Consider the following 16,311-nt stretch of genomic DNA (forward strand, 5'->3'; position numbering starts at 1 on the left):
AAATTATTCAAAAATGTAATCAAATCAAAAACACTGAAATTTGCTCAGTTGCAGAATTGTCGCTGTCATTACTTTCAGTGTTTGATGATGAATTTCCCCACAAATCACTATCGCTCAATTCTGCGAGTGATTCTAATTTATTATCGCTGTTTTCTAGCTGGTCTAAAACCACTTTTGATGTAAAGGGATGCTTTTTGGTTGCTATGGACAATCTCCAGTTTCCAGGCAGAAAGAACAGTATATATAATATAAAACTGCATACAGGCCACTGGACAGACCACTAGGGACAAAAGGGATGTGAAATAATGTGATACAGTAATGTAATCAGTAAGATTACAGTGTACTGTATGTGTAATGTGTTTTTTACTTTTTGAATTTGGCGCCGTTCTCCGTCCGCGTGCGTCGCAATGCTCGCAGGTAACGGAGCTCGGCACTGTAATAGATCCGGCGGAGGACACAGCTCGCACACAGAACAGGGAGACATCGCAGGATCCTGGGGACAAGGTAAGTAACTTTGCCTGGATCCTGCGATGTGATCCGGAGTGTGGCTCGGGGTTACCGCTTTTGGTACTGAAAATCCACCCCAGCTTTTATTTATTTCTGTAAAAGTTTTATCCCAAAAGGGGAAAAAAACTTCTACTGTAACTACTTATAAAGTGTGAGCTGGAGTTCAGCTTCAATTTGTTAATGTATTTAAATCTGCTAGTACATGTAATACTTCCCTCCCCCAGGAGGTGTGTTACTGGCCAGATCACCAGGTGAAAACAGAGGGGAAAAAATAAAAAAAAGAAAAAACAAATGCAGCCACCATATCTAATGATTGGTAAGCTGCAATATATTATACTTTTGGTTTTGGTTTTAAAAACACTTTACAAAGTAGTCTTCAAATTCCTGATGTTCCTGAAAGCATTGCAGCAGTATGTCTCAATGGTATGCATATTATTCACAATCTATACAGCATAGAGAAGCATGCTTCACGGTCAAATAATTCAACACCAGCATATATTATGGTGAAGTTTTTTGTTCTCTAGAGTCTTCTAAATACCTTTCCCCTTCCATAAAAGCTTCATTTTCTGAGCTATGATAATATGTAATGAGCCTTCTGCAAATTCTGCTGTGTAGTGGGAATTGTTATATGAGTGAGCATTTCTTCCTTGTCACGTTAATATTTTTTTTTTCTGCACATCTGGGAAGCAAATATTTAAAGAGCCAGAGTTACCAAGACAAAAAAAGTACTCTATGTGAAAGATCTATTACCATACATAATTTTATAAAGGCAGCCATCACAGGGTAAAAAGGAGAAGCCAAGTTTGTACCTTAGAGACACTGAGACGGTCCTATAGGGCCTTCCCCAAGGGCTCATGGAGATACCAACAACTTTTTGATTTTCTGGGAAAACTGACTCCCAGGCTGCGGGCTTCCACTGACCTGTCCCTGTTTGAGTCCCTCTGTGCAGAACCCCTAAAAAAGTAGCATCTTCTTTCCCATATGTATAAACTTATACTCGAGACCCAATCCATGAGTAAGAAGCCTTTACTGCGCCATTGCCACAGAAAAGCCAGGTGAGGCGTGTCAAGATGTTGTCGAGCATGTTGTAGAGCTGCACGATTCTGGCCGAAATGAGAATCACGATTTTTTTTGCTTAGGATAAAAAGATCACAATTCTCGCGACGTAACATCTTACACATTATACAAAAAAAAAAAGGGCTAACTTTACTGGTTAGTTTTTTGGTTTTGTTTTTTAATTGCATTTGAAAGACCGCAGTGCAAATACAGTGTGACATAAAATATTGCAACAACCACCATTTTATTCTCTAGGGTGTCTACTAAAAAAATATATAGAATGTTTGGGGGTTCTAAGTAATTTTCTAGCAAAAAAAAAAAAAAATGATTTTAACTTGAAACCAACAAATGTCAGAAAAAGGTTTAGTGTTTAAGTGGTTAAACTTTTTTCACTTACACACAAAGTCTATTCCATTGACAAATTGTTACAATGTTTATACTTAAGTACAACTGATAAAGAATGTTTTGATTCTTGGCAGACTGCCCGGTTTTTCTCTTTCTTTCTTTTGAGGGTTGTAGCTTCAGAAGAGCAGAGAGAATTCTTTGCATAGAAAGAATTGTGAAACGCTTTAGTCAAGATCGCGATAAAGATTCTTGACAATTAATTGTGCAGCTCTACCTGGTTGTAACCAGGTTTTTTGTAGCATTGGCACAGTAAAGGCTTCTTTCTGGCAACTCAACCATGCAGCTCCTTTTTGTTCAAGTATTGTCAAATTGTGCTCCTTAAAACAATCACACCATCTTTTTCCAGAGTAGCCTTGTATTTCTGCAGCACAAGCGTTTTCCCCACACCAGGTTGTATCCAAACCAGGTATAAACTGAATGTTGCTCTCCAGAGTTGAAAAGCCACAGGTGCTGGCTAATCCATGTTGTGAGGGAAGAAAAAAGTCCGGACAGCCGCACACCAGGAGAATATAATCCAACGAAATTTCTTTATTGTAAAATCAGGAACAAATCATGTACAAAGCACCATGGATAGAATGTACAGATAATCAGCTAACGCGTTTCGTGCTCTGCAGAGCGCTTACTCATAGCTATGAGCTATGAGTAAGCGCTCCGCAGAGCGTGAAACGCGTTAGCTGATTATCTGTACATTCTATCCATGGTGCTTTGTACATGATTTGTTCCTGATTTTACAATAAAGAAATTTCGTTGGATTATATTCTCCTGGTGTGCGGCTGTCCGGACTTTTTTCTTCCCTCATAGCCTTGTATTTCTCCTGAGGTTACTTGTAGGTTTTTCTTTGTATCCTGACCAATTGCTTTGGCAGTTGTAGCTGCAATCTTTCTTGGTCTACCTGACTTTAGTATCAAGAGATGCCCAAATTTTCCACTTCATAATAAGTGATTGGACAGTACTGACTGGCATATTCAAGGCTTTGGATATCTTTTAATATCCTTTTCCATCTTTATTAAGTTCCATTTTCTTGTTACGTAGGTCTTTTGACAGTTCTTTTCTGCTCCCTCTGGCTCAGTATCTAGCCTGCTCAGTGCATCTATGTAAGCTAACAAACGCATTGACTATTTGTACACAGATACTAATTGCTATTTAAAAATCTACAGATGTGGGAAATTAACCTTGAATTGCCATTTTAACCTGTGTGTGTCATCTTGTGTGCCTTTACCAAGGCTAAACATTCCAGGTTATGTAAAAGTTTTTTCAGGGTCATTTGGGTGATTTCTGTTAATCATTATGATTTAATAAGGAGACAGACAACTATGTGATCATAAATGGCTTCATATGGTCACTATCTTTAACCACTTCCCGCCCACCATATAACAGAATGACGTGGTTAAGTGGTTAAGTTATTCACCACGGAGATATGTGAACCAACTCAATGGAGAGCCAGTCATCATCTCCCGTCATGCAAATTCGATGCGGGAAAATCCGCATCCAATTCGCACTAGTGTGAACCCAGCCTTAATGGTTTTTGGATCTGCGTACACCTCATTGCATGTACTGATTGTCCGTTGGTTCATGTTAGTGCATTGCCTGTTTATATTTCTTGTGTCTGTTTCTTGAAACCCAATAAACGTTGATCACAAAAAAAAGGTTAAGTCAAGTGATTTAGCAAAATTACTGTTGAAATGACAGAATTTGTCACCGGTGAAATTTTACAGTAAAAATGTTCAAAGCAGAAACTCCCAATTTCTGAGTTGCTTGGATGAAATTTGTTAGACAAAAAATCTATTCTTTTTATGCTGTTTTTTAACTTTTTAGGGCCGTTTAGTTTATTTCATTAAGGTCTCATGTACACTGCTGCTGATAAACGGACGTTTAGGAGCAGCTGGGCGATTTTTTCAGCAGTCCCTGAACTCTCCTCTGTTACCTTATCGAGACATGTACAATGAGTAGTCGTTTAGTGGCATTTTTTTTTTTAAAAGCAAAAAATTGCGTTCAGGACGGAAGTTTATTGGCATTTGAAATGCCAAATGCTTGTAACAGCGTGCAAACGCGTCTAAACGAGGTAACTCACATTTACCCGCGTTTCGTTTCATTGGCGTTTTCAATATGGGTACATTTCTGACCATTTACAATGAAAAAAACACTTCTAAACGCAAACGTGGCTAAACACACATAAACAAGGCACAACGGACGTTTTTAACCGTCGGTTACTAGCTGTCAAGTTCCAGCGTTCAGGAGAGGTTTTTAAACGTCCCGTGTACATGAAGCCTTATGCCCACGATAGGATTTTCCGACGGAAAATGTTCGATCGGAGCGTGTTGTCGGAAATTCTGACCGTGAATAGGCTCCATTGGACATTTTCCATAGGAATTTCCGAAACACAAAATTTGAGAGCTGGTTCTCAAATTTTTCCGACAACAAACTCCGTTGTCGTAAATTCCGATCGTGTGTACACAATTCCGACGCACAAAGTTCCACGCATGCTCGGAATCAAGCAGAAGAGCTGCACTGGCTATTGAACTTAATTTTTCTCAACTCGTCGTACATGTTGTACGTCACCGCGTTCTTGACGTTCAGAATTTCCGACAACATTTGTGTGACCGTGTGTATGCAAGACAAGTTTGAGCCAACATCCGTTGGAAAAAAAACATGGATTTTGTTGTCGGAATGTCCGATCGTGTGTACAGGACATTAGTGTTCATGGTATGTATGTTTTTTCTTTTTGTGCATCTTATCAGTATTTGGCGGCTATTGCCTAACAATTGTTTTATTTTTATATTTTGCTGTCTGTTATTTTCTTCTTGTAAAAAAAAAAAACAAAAAAAAACCCATAAATGCAAAAGGGCTAATGAGGGGCTTTTTGTTGAAAGGAGCTTTTGTAACCCTAAAGCTGCGTACACACGAGCGGAATGTCCAACAGAAAAAGTCCGACGGAAGCTTTTCATCGTCTATTCCAATCGTGTGTATGCCTCATCGGACTTTTTTTTCGAAAATTCTGACGGACCTAGAAATGGAACATGTTCTAAATATTTACGGCGGGACCAATTCCTATCGAGAAAACCGATCGTCTGTATGCTGTTCCGACGGACCATCCGACGGACCCAAAACGACACATGATCTGAAGCAAGTACGAGACGGAAGCTATTGGCTACTGGCTATTGAACTTCCTTTTTCTAGTCCCGTCATACGTGCTGTACGTCACCTCGTTCTGGACGGTTGGACTTTGGTTTGACCGTGTGTAGGCATGACCGCTTGAATGGAATTCCGTCGGAGTTCCGTCTGAGAAACCTTGAGAGTTTAATGCCCATTGCACCTTTTAAAAATCAAACCAAAACCACCTTTCCCATTGACTTTAATGCATTTCCCATAATGGTAAAATATCTTCAAATCTCAAACTTGTTGTTGAAATTTGGAAGGAATGAAAACTCAATTTCACTCGTCCCTACAGCAGAGATTCACCCTCTACATGGTCGTTCTGGTGACCTTTGTTCCTGATAGAGAAAGTAATACAGCTGTCCCTCCAGTTTTTGAAAAAAGGTCACTTGATTTTTTTCTTGTGGAACGTGTTTGAAAACTGCCCCTAATTAACATTTCTTATTTCCCGCAGCAACTACAGTGCCCTGGTTGGCGTCTGGGTGTATGGATTTTTCGTGGTGGTCCTGCTGGTCCTGGATCTGATGTATTATTCTGCAATGAACTATGACATTTGCAAGCTATACCTGGCAAGGTGGGGGATCCAAACCAAATGGATGAGGCAAGGACAGAGGCGGTGGGACAAGACAACACAGGAGCCTTGCCAAGCACAGACTCAGATGCCACATGCTGTACACACATTAAAAGGAGACACTGTTAGCCCAACAATGACATCCTTTCAGACTTCTACAGCCTGGTAAGACAACTGTTTTCTTTCATGACAGGACCAGACTTGAAATTTGCCCACTCTGGTGCTTTGCACGAAAAGAATATTGTGTGTATATGTTGTTATGTCACAGGATATATTTGCCAATGTTGAACCCTGAACTTCTTCTAACATCTTTCCTCAGACTGGAATTTTTTGCCTTTAAATTACAATTCCAGCCAAATTGTGCTTCCTTCTTTTTGATAGAAGTTGAAGGGTGAAACCTCTGTGAAGAATTATGTTACTGGGTTCTTTGTAGAGGACAGGACCCATGCAGGGTGGAGTGGGTCCTGTTATGTGTGTAGTGCTTTGAATCTGCTTCAGCACCTGTCTAACATGAATGGGCTTCAAAATATGGGCCCTAAAGGGAGATCAGGGGTTGAAGGAAAAGCAGCTTTTGGAGTCCAAAAATTTTTATGACATCATAAAAATGCAGGAGTACGAGCCAACCTGTTTCAAGAACTAAGTTCATCCTTCATCAAGGCTACAATGTTGCATGTGGATGAATAGTGGACTGGTACAAGGCAGTCTTTGGCAGCAGGTTTTCTTTGCTTTCTTTGTCCACTTTGGGACAATTTCCACTCCCTTTCTGATGTGTCAACAGGTCAGAATGATGGTAGAAATCTACCCAACCGAGACTTGGCATCAAAAACCTGACTGGGCTTTAAAAACCCTTAGGCTGGCCATAGATGGATAGAATTTCGAACAATAATTCTTAGGGAAAGTCTTAGGAAATTTTTTAACGATTTGAACATTCTAAAATCATTTGAAAGATTTTGTTTGCTTTTAACATTTGATTTTGAAATGAATGGACTTTATTAAATGAAAACCACATATACTATTCAAAATTTTCCTTTTTTCAAGAAAAAATTTCCATCCTGCTCCTTCAAATTTTCTCGTCACTGTGGTAAAAAATGATCATTACTTTGATCCACTCATGATTAAAAAAACGAACGAACATTCTTTTCCTAAGAATTTTCATTAGAAATTCCACCCATCTATAGCCAGCTTAACGCACTATATTTTTTCTTATTATTTCTGTTTTTTTGTATTTCAGGTACTTATATAGTGCTGTCAATTTACGCAGATACAGTATATGGTACATATACAGTATATGGTACATTTAAATCAGTCCCTGCCCTCAAGGAGCTTACAATCTAAGGTCCCTAACTGACATACATACATACACATACTAGGGACAATTATTAGACATGAGGCTGTTAACATACCAGCATGTCTTTCGAGTATGGGGGGGAAACCGGAGTACCCGGAGGATACCCCACCTTACAAGGTGAGTAGGAGTTCAGTTAGATTGTACTTCTAGAAGCCTTATTCCTCTGCTTCCTGCATCATCAATCAAATTTGCACTTCCAAGTCGGGTTTAAATCTGATTGGTGTTTTTGAAGGACACCTTAGCACCACCATTTTTACATAGGGCTTTCTGTGTGAGGCAGCAAAGAAGGTATTCCAGTATCACGAACAGATGTGTTCAAAGATCATTACATTCCTGACAAAAGAGACTAAATGCAACACTGCAATGCCTGAATAAAAAAATGAAAGCACTGAGCAAGCAGGTGGTGCTCCTTGTAAGTATCTTAAGGCTCAATTTTCAATTGTAGCTGGTGTGTGTCTTTAAAAAAGGCTTTGGCTGAAGTCCTTCGTTGTTGTTGGTGATACGTTGGGCTGGGTAGAACCACTATTACATCCTTAGAAAGACTGCCTAAACCTACCTGTCAACTTCTCTTACAATCTGATGTTGAGATTGTTTACAGTGTAACACCACCTTCAATATGCAAGGGGGTTTTCTTCTTTGCAAGTGGATAGATATATGACGTGTTCTGCCTGTATCTTCTTGAAGTTTTTAGTAGAACAGAATGCTGATATTGTTGAAAATCTACATAAACTTTATTTGTAATAAAGTAATTGTCTAAAGTGGCCAACGCGTTTCAGTGGTTACAGGAGGCCTCTTAATCAGGGCTTAAAGGGGTTGTAAACCCTCAGGGTTTTTCACCTTAAAGCATTCTATGCATTAAGGTGAAAAACCTTCTGTGCTGCAGCACACCCCCCCCCCCACCAGACCCCCCCTTTTTCTTACCTGAACTGGATCATTACAGGGACGAGCACAGCAGCTCCAGCCACTGTCTCAGGTTCTCATTGGATAGATTGGTAGCAGCAGGAGCTATTGGCTCCTGCTTCTGTCAATCAAATCCAGTGACATGGGGTGGGGCCAAGTCCTGCTGTCTGTGTCAATTGACCCAGCAGCAGGACTCGGGAGCATGCCCGCAGGAGTGCCTTCATGGAACGCGGCTCTCTGTGGGGGCACTCGAGAAGAGGAGGAGCCAGGAGCGCCGTGGGGGGACCCCAGAAAAGGAGGATCAGGGCTTCTCTGTGCAAAACCCTTGCACAGATGAGGTAAGTATAACATGTTTGTTATTTAAAAAAACAAAAAAAACAAAGCTTTGTAATCACTTTAACAGTGCTGGAAAAGGAGGTCTAAGCAAAAAAGTTAGAGAATCCTGGAATTATAATTTTGAAAACAGCATAAGGTCCTGGCATCAAAACCAATGAGGGAGAATCTAGATTGTAGTTGTTTTTTACAAACTTAGGAATTTTTGTGCAGCCCATTTAAAAGGATGCACATGATCATCAATATAATTTATAAATATGCTTTATGGACCAAAGTTTGTGGACACTTGACCATTACAATCATATAAGTTTGTTGGACATCCCATTTGAAAATCATGGCCATGTATATGAAGTTGCCAAGTATAGCAGCCTCTACTCTTCTGGGAAGAGTCTCTACAAGATTTTGAAGTATGTTTGTGCAAACACATAGCTCCCAACTGTCCCTGATTTTGAGAGACTGTTGTTGATTTGGAACAATGTCCCTCTTTCCTTCTCATTTGTCCCTCATTTTAATCTGATCTATATAGTTGTATATAAATTGGACTATTTATCATTCAAAAAGTGTTTCCCAGTGCTAATCCTTTCATCCAATTTCTAAATTGCTGCATTTGTAAATGTCAAAAGCCAGAATAAAAAAAGCACTTGTGGGTTTAACTAATTTTTTTTTTATATAGTTCTCCTTTAGGGGGCATGGCATGTCCCTCGTTTCTATCTCAAAAATTTTGGAGGTATGCAAACAAGTAAAAAACATTTGTAAGGTCAGCTACTAATGTTGGATAATAGGATCCAATAAATGCCAAGGAACACACCAGACAGGTCAGCGGTAAAGTTGTGGAGCAGCGTTAGGTTCTAAAAAAATATCCCAAGCTTTTAACATTTCACGGAGCACTGTTCAATCCATCATCCAAAAATGTAAAGAGTATGGTACAACTGCAAACCTACCATGACATGGCTGTCCACCTAAACTGACAGGCCGGGCAAGGAGAGCATTAATCAGAGAAGCAGCCAAGAGGCCCATGGTAACTCTGGAGGATCTGCAGAGATCCACAGCTCAGGTGGGAGAATCTGACCACAGGACAACTATTAGTCGTTCACAAATCTGGCCTTTATGGAAGAGTGGCAAGAAGAAAGCCATGAAAGAAGGCCATAAGAAGTCCTGTTTGCAGTTTGCGAGAAGCCATGTGGGGGGACACAGCAAACATGTGGAAGAAGGTGCTCTGGTCAGATGAGAACAAGATTGAACTTTTTGGTCTAAATGCAAAAGCTATGTGTGGCGGAAAACTAACACTGCACATCACCCTGAACACACCATCCCCACCGGCAGCATCATGTTGTGGGGATGCTTTTCTTCAGCAGGGATAGAGAAGCTGGTCACAGTTGATGGGAAGATGGATGGAGCCAAATACAGGGCAATCTTAGAAGAAAACCTGTTAGAGTCTGCAAAAGACTCAAGACTGGGGCGGAGGTTCACCTTTCAGCAGGACAATAACCCTAAACATACAGCCAGAGCTACAATGGAATGAGATCAAAGCATATTCATGTGTTAGAATGGCCCAGTCAAATCCAATTGAGAATCTGTGTCAAGATTTGAAAATTGCTGTTCACAGATGCTCTCCATTCAATCTGACAGAGCTTGAGCTAGTTTGCAAAGAATGGGCAATAATGTCACTCTCTAGATGTGCAAAGCTGGTAGAGACATCCCCTAAAAGACTTGCATCTGTAATTGCAGCAAAAGGTGGTTCTACAAAGTATTGACTCGGGGGGGGGGCGAATACAAATGTACGCCGCACTTTTCACATATTTATTTGTAAAAAAATGTTAAAACCATTTATCATTTTCCTTCCACTTCACAACTATGTGCCACTTTGTGTTGGTCTATCACATAAAATCCAAATAAAATTTAAGTTTTTGGTTGTAACATGCCAAAATGTGGAACATTTTAAGAGGTATGAATAGACATGTGCATGATGAAAAAAAAATAGTTTTGCTTTGTTTAAATTCGTTAATCTAGTTATTTGGTTTTGTTAAATTCGGTTGATTCGTTCAATTTGTATTCTGAACTATTTCTTGCATTTTCTTCAAATTCACCGATTTTTTTCAAATCGATACATTTCGAATCGGACGAATTAAAAAAAATTTTGATTTTTTTTTTTTCAATTCGAATGTGGCAGCCGAGTAACCAAACATCTGGTTGTTATTTATACACATTGATCTTGTTTGTATTAATAATAAGTTTATTCAAAATATGCAAAGTGTTCTAAATAATAAAAGTAGTATCTTACTTTCAACATTTTACTATGTACAATACTGTGCAGAAGTTTTAGCCAGCTGAGAAAAAACAATATCAAGTACAAATGCTTTTAAATATTTATATTTTACTGGTTTCTTTTTATCAATTTTACACTTGCAAAGTGAACAAACAAAAGAAAAATCTTCACCAAATGATTACATTTACATAACGATTACCATTATGATTACTCTTTTTTAATCACCTTTGGCTTAACAAAAACAGTATTATTTCAAAAAGGTACACTAATGACACGTCTTTGATTCCAGCAATATATTTACAGTTCGAATTCGAATTGAATTTGATGTAAAATTCGAGTCGATTTCCAAATCCAATTTAGGAAATTCAGAATAATTTAATTTCGTTATTGGGAGAATTCGTTAAAATTTGTTTGTACTGTAATTTGGGGATTCGGATATATCAAAAAATTTGTCCGAATATATATTTGGAACGAAAAAAAAAAACACACACATGTCTAGGTATGAATACTTCTTTTAAGGCACTGTAGTTGTTGGTAGATCTAAAGGAGATTTAATCGTATTGTAACCTGTGCTAAGCTTTAGTTACTTGGCACAGTGAACAGAATCAGCCATAACCAGTGATAATAATTGTCACTGTGTCCTTCCTTGCTTGACTTTATCCCACGTTTAAAACATCTTGTCTCTCTCCTCCTTTATTGCAACTGTAGAAACATTAGCATGATGTCTAGTTGGCAGACAAAGCTTTCATCTTCATGCATATTGAATCAATTAAATATAATACAGGAGTGGTTATTTCCAAGGGGTCAAGTTCGCACAGCGAATAAAAAAGAACAGTCAGAATGCAGAGCACTGGTGTATAGACCTCAGGGACATGAACAGGCTTTTATCCTTCTATTTTGTAGCTGGCAGCGATGATAGCTCCACTCAGACTACGGCACAAAGATACAAGAAGACAGCAGCTATTGTTACTATTGAAGCTTTTTGTTTATTCATCTGTAAAGTGAGGTGTAAAAACATGACCTTGAGTAAATGAGATTCATTGCAAGTACAAGGTTTCCATATCTCTTTCACTGTTACAATAAAGTTACAGTATTTTCAGTTGCTGAATAATAAAAGAAAGATGAAAACAGATATAGGAGGCACAAATTAAAGTGATAATAAACCTGGCTATCCTCAGGTGACACACAGTGATGAATTCAGTCTTCCTATGTAAGTTGTACCTGTTTATATGCAGTCTTTTGTCCTCCACAGCCTGCCATAGTACTCCGTTTAGATGGTATTTCTCAGATTCCGGGAGGAAGGAGGGTGGTATGGAGAGGGATCTGATGTCACCCACTGCACAGCACAGAGCTGAGTGTAATCTGAAACCTGAGTGGAGGAAATAGACATACACCCCTCTACACAATCTCACTGGGAAACATGCACATCTGAGGCTGTCAATCACCTGTTGTGTGCTAGAGGAGGGTGGACCGTCTCCAAGGATTGTCTGGTGTCTGGAAAAATTTTCAGAAATGACCCATAGTCAGAGAAAGCAGAGGGTAGACAGGATCCACCCTAACTGCTATTGACTGAGGCAAGTACGCACTATATGGGGATATGCTTCATTATTCATTTCAGAGGTTTACAACCACTTTAAGGTATATGTATAATTTAACAAACCATTTCTCTTATTTGTTTCCCTTTGGCCGGTTAAATACACCAATCTAATGCCGCGTACACACGGTCGGAATTTCCAACAACAAATGTTCGATGGGAGCTTGTTGTCGGAAATTCCGACCGTGTGTAGGCTCCATCGGACATTTTTCTTTGGAATTTCCGACAAACAAAATTTGAGCTCTGGATTTAAAATTTTCCGATAACAAAATCCGTTGTCGGAAATTCTGATCGTGTGTACACAATTCCGACGCACAAAATTCCACGCATGCTCGGAATCAAGCAGAAATAGCCGCACTGGCTATTGAACTTCAGTTTTCTCGGCTCGTCTTACATCACTGTGTTCTTGACGTTCGGAATTTCCGACAACATTTGTGTGACTGTGTGTATGCAAGACAAGTTTGAGCCAACATACATCGGAAAAAAAACGTGGATTTTGTTGTCAGAATGTGCGATCGTGTGTATGGGGCAGAAGCGTTTTATTATATCTATGTGTGCAAAAAAAAAAAGGGGGGCTGTTCATCTAGCCAGAAATCCTGTGAGCTGATAACTTCCTTTACTTTCTGCCTCTGGACTGTTATCAGTTAGCATTGTTCATTGCTATCTCCATACACTACAAAACACCTTCCCCTGTTGTGGAGAAGAGGAAAATGTGTTATGTAGACCTAACTCAATGTTATGTGGTTGTAACACACTCCTTTTCCAAGGTTCACAATGCTGCTTAGTATGGTTGTCACTCTAGAAGGGAAGTGTGTTAATGGCAGGATTACTGGCAACTACCATATCTAAGGACCAGTAAGCTGCAACACTATCAGTTTTTGTTCTTGAGGAATAAATATGCTTTGATGCAGCTAGGTATTCAATAATAGATTACTACATTTACTTTTTAGATGCCTCTAGTGTAAGTACCAGAATTTTACTTGGTATCAGCCGCTATACACCAGCACTGGGAGAGGTGGGGCCATGGTGGGAGCCAATCAGGGGTGCTGCATGCACATGTAATGGCAAGGAACGTGCTGTAGTAGAGAGCAGAATGAGCAGACAGATGACCTTACCAGTCTCTCGTTGCCTCTTCACTGTCCAGTCAGAAGACTGGGAGTAGAGAGAAGGCACCACACATGTCCCTTGTACAGTCTATAACTGTAACCAAGAAAGTGGTGTCATCGGCTTGGCTGTTCTTTGTGGGACGGCCATGCAAATCTCAGGACTGGATGGACATAAATACAGTTATTGTATGTACTGTATGTTATCTGTTTATTTAGCCGTTTGCCTGGATTTTCAACTTTGAAGATGTGTCACGGTCTAGGCAAAAAATGTATCAATGAAAGTACATTAGGAAAGCAAACTGTCTCCCAAGGCTTTGTTTTTTCCAATGGTCATGCTCAAACACACCAACATACCATTTTGAGGCATAAAATCCTCTAGTTAGTGGGACTTCCAAATTTCAAGAGACTGAATCTCAGTGCAGACATTGTAACTTTGTATCAGTGGGGACTTTCACATTTATACTTTATACTTTGCAATGCCTTGGAAGCATTGAATGCAGGGAGCTTTGAGTGGAAGGTTTCACAGTACAGAATGGTCAGTGAAAAGCCACAGGACTGCATAGAAAAAAACGTGAAAAAGAGGCTACAAGGAATCCTGGGAAATTGATGTAAAATTCTTATATACAGTAGGTAACGCATGGGCTGTGTTAGAATTTCACATTAAAGTGGTTGTAAACCCTCACATATACCCAGTGAAATGAACAGCCTCAGATGATACACAAAGATGAAACCAAATCTCCCTACATAAGTTTTACTTGTTTACCTGCAGTCCTCTCTTCCCACAGCCATTCAAAAGGGCAGAAAAGTGTTAAAATCTTTCTTCATCTGTCAGGAGCACAGAGGAAGGGGTGGAGAGACTGCACTAACGGTGTGTGAGAGCTGATTGGAGGAAAGGCACACACCCCCTCCACACAGCAGAAGAACTGTGTTATGAATAGACAAGCTGTCTGCTGAGCTCTCTCACCCCCCTCCTTCTCCTCCTTCACAACACAAATTTATTTCATGTGTCCAGAAAACTTCTTACAAGTGACTAAGTGCTGATAACAGAGGAAACCGCACTTAGGCTTTGGGGAGAGATAAGTAAACGCTACAAATATATGTGCTTTGCTCAGATTCCATGACTGATGCCCCTTTCACACATATGGACCGTTCAGGTCTGCCTGTCAGTTTTTCAGGCGGACCTGAACAGACACTGCATGTATATCTATGGGGCGACGGGTGTCAGCGGTGACATATCCGCTGACTTCCGATCCGCTAAATGCCCCTATTTTCCTTCCATCTGGCGGATCGGATGAAAACGGACAGGCGGTCTATTTTCATCTGATCCCCCATATAGGAAAGCGGGGCTCTGACAGGTCCGTCCCTGCACAGTGAGCGCAGATGAACCTGTCATCCGCCTGGTCAGCAAGGATCAACAGATCAATCTCTGCTGAGCAAGCAGAGTCCCTCAAAATGGACATATATGTGTGAAAGAGCCCTTAGGTTTATAACTACTTTAAAGTATATCAAATGGTACACTAAGAGGGTGTTCTCAGATGTGACTGAAAATACATGCAGTAATGCACCTTGGTCGATATCAATGCAGTTCTGCAGGACAAGGCCCCTACACTATGTAGCATATTTTCAAAATGTATCCAACTCACCTCAATACATTGCTCTTGTATAACCAGGCTATGTGGACATAAATGAACCATGTTGTTTCTTGCAGATAATAATGGGTCACATTTAATAGGAATGCAAATGTTCCCTAAATTTTATTCAGGAAGGCAGTACAAGGAGCAATGATAATACAGTAAAACCTTGGATTGCGAGTATAATTCATTCCGGAAGCATGCTTGTAATCCAAAGCACTTGTTTATCAAAGAAAATTTCCCCATAAGAAAAAATGGAAACTCAAATGATTCCTTCCACAACCATTTATTCATAGGTCCTTCAGTTTATAGTCCATATAAAAAGATTATAGCAATATGTACAACTCACATGGTTGATGTTTAAAAGAGGCACATCTAAGTATACAGGCGTCCGGGGTAAAGCTGTATGCAATCGTGCCCGGGAAGACTGCCCTGCAGTAGAGCATTCTGAAAGCGAGGCTTGAACCGCTCGTGGATCGCAGCGTGGAAGAGATAGCGTCAATGGCGGTGCGGAGGATGGTCCATGTGGTCATCTTTACCCCAGATGCCTGCATACTTGGATGTGCCTGTTTTAATCATCAACAATGTGATAAATTGTTGATGAGGCACATCTAAGTATACAGGCGTCCGGGGTAAAGCTGTATGCAATCGTGCCTGGGAAGACTACCCTGCAGTAGAGCATTCTGAAAGCGAGGCTTGAACCGCTCATGGATCGCAGCGTGGAAGAGATGGCGTCAATGGCGGTGCGGAGGATGGTCCATGTGGTCATCTTTACCCCGGATGCCTGCATACTTGGATGTGCCTGTTTTAATCATCAACAATGTGAGTTTCTAAATGTTGTACCTTCATTAAATGTAACCATATTGCTACACTTAGAGGCGCCTCTCCTCTTTTATACTCAGTTGTGACATGACGCTACTTGTATATCAAGACATCGCTTGTATATCAAGTCAAAATTAATTCAAAAATTTTGCTTGTCACAAAACGCTCTCAAACCAAGTTACTCTCAAACCAAGGTTTTACTGTATTTAATGTGAATCACAATATCTAAAGTCAACGATAAACAGCTCAGTGCCAATATAGCATGCATGCATTATAAATGTGTGATGAAATGTATTATAGTAATATACAACAAATACAAAAACAGTGGTGGCTGGTGCTCCATTTTTTGGAGGAGGTGGCCAACAAACCACTTGACACCCCCTGGTCGATTGATCAGCCAAACCCTCCACCACTTATACCCAATCTAGGTTGCAGGCAGCTTCGGCTCCTTCCTGCGTCTTCTCCTTCACAGCGGCTTCACTCTGTGTCTCCTCCTCCTCTGGGGCTTCACGGCGACTTCACCATGCATCTCCTCCTCCTCTGCGACCAATACGATCACTTCTCCTCAGTCTCAGGCTGTAATTACGTGCTTCAAAAAAAAAAAAACATTGAAATCCGG

The 16,311-nt window shown here is 40.2% G+C and overlaps 1 protein-coding gene across 2 annotated transcripts in view; it reads left to right on the forward strand.

The window, feature by feature from the left end:
* SHISAL1 (shisa like 1) overlaps nt 1-16,311 on the forward strand; it is a 218,262-nt gene that overhangs the window by 167,757 nt on the left and 34,194 nt on the right. Inside the window, exon 4 of one of the 2 annotated variants that reach the window (XM_073621936.1) lies at nt 5,576-5,861. In XM_073621936.1, the coding sequence (XP_073478037.1) occupies nt 5,576-5,861 (286 nt within the window). Of the gene's footprint in view, nt 1-5,575; nt 5,862-16,311 lie in introns of those variants that run through there. The other variant, XM_073621937.1, reaches the window with a different exon arrangement.

This window comes from Aquarana catesbeiana, linkage group LG03 (genome assembly GCF_042186555.1).
Source record: "Aquarana catesbeiana isolate 2022-GZ linkage group LG03, ASM4218655v1, whole genome shotgun sequence".
In the NCBI taxonomy this organism is placed as follows: Eukaryota; Metazoa; Chordata; class Amphibia; order Anura; family Ranidae; genus Aquarana; species Aquarana catesbeiana.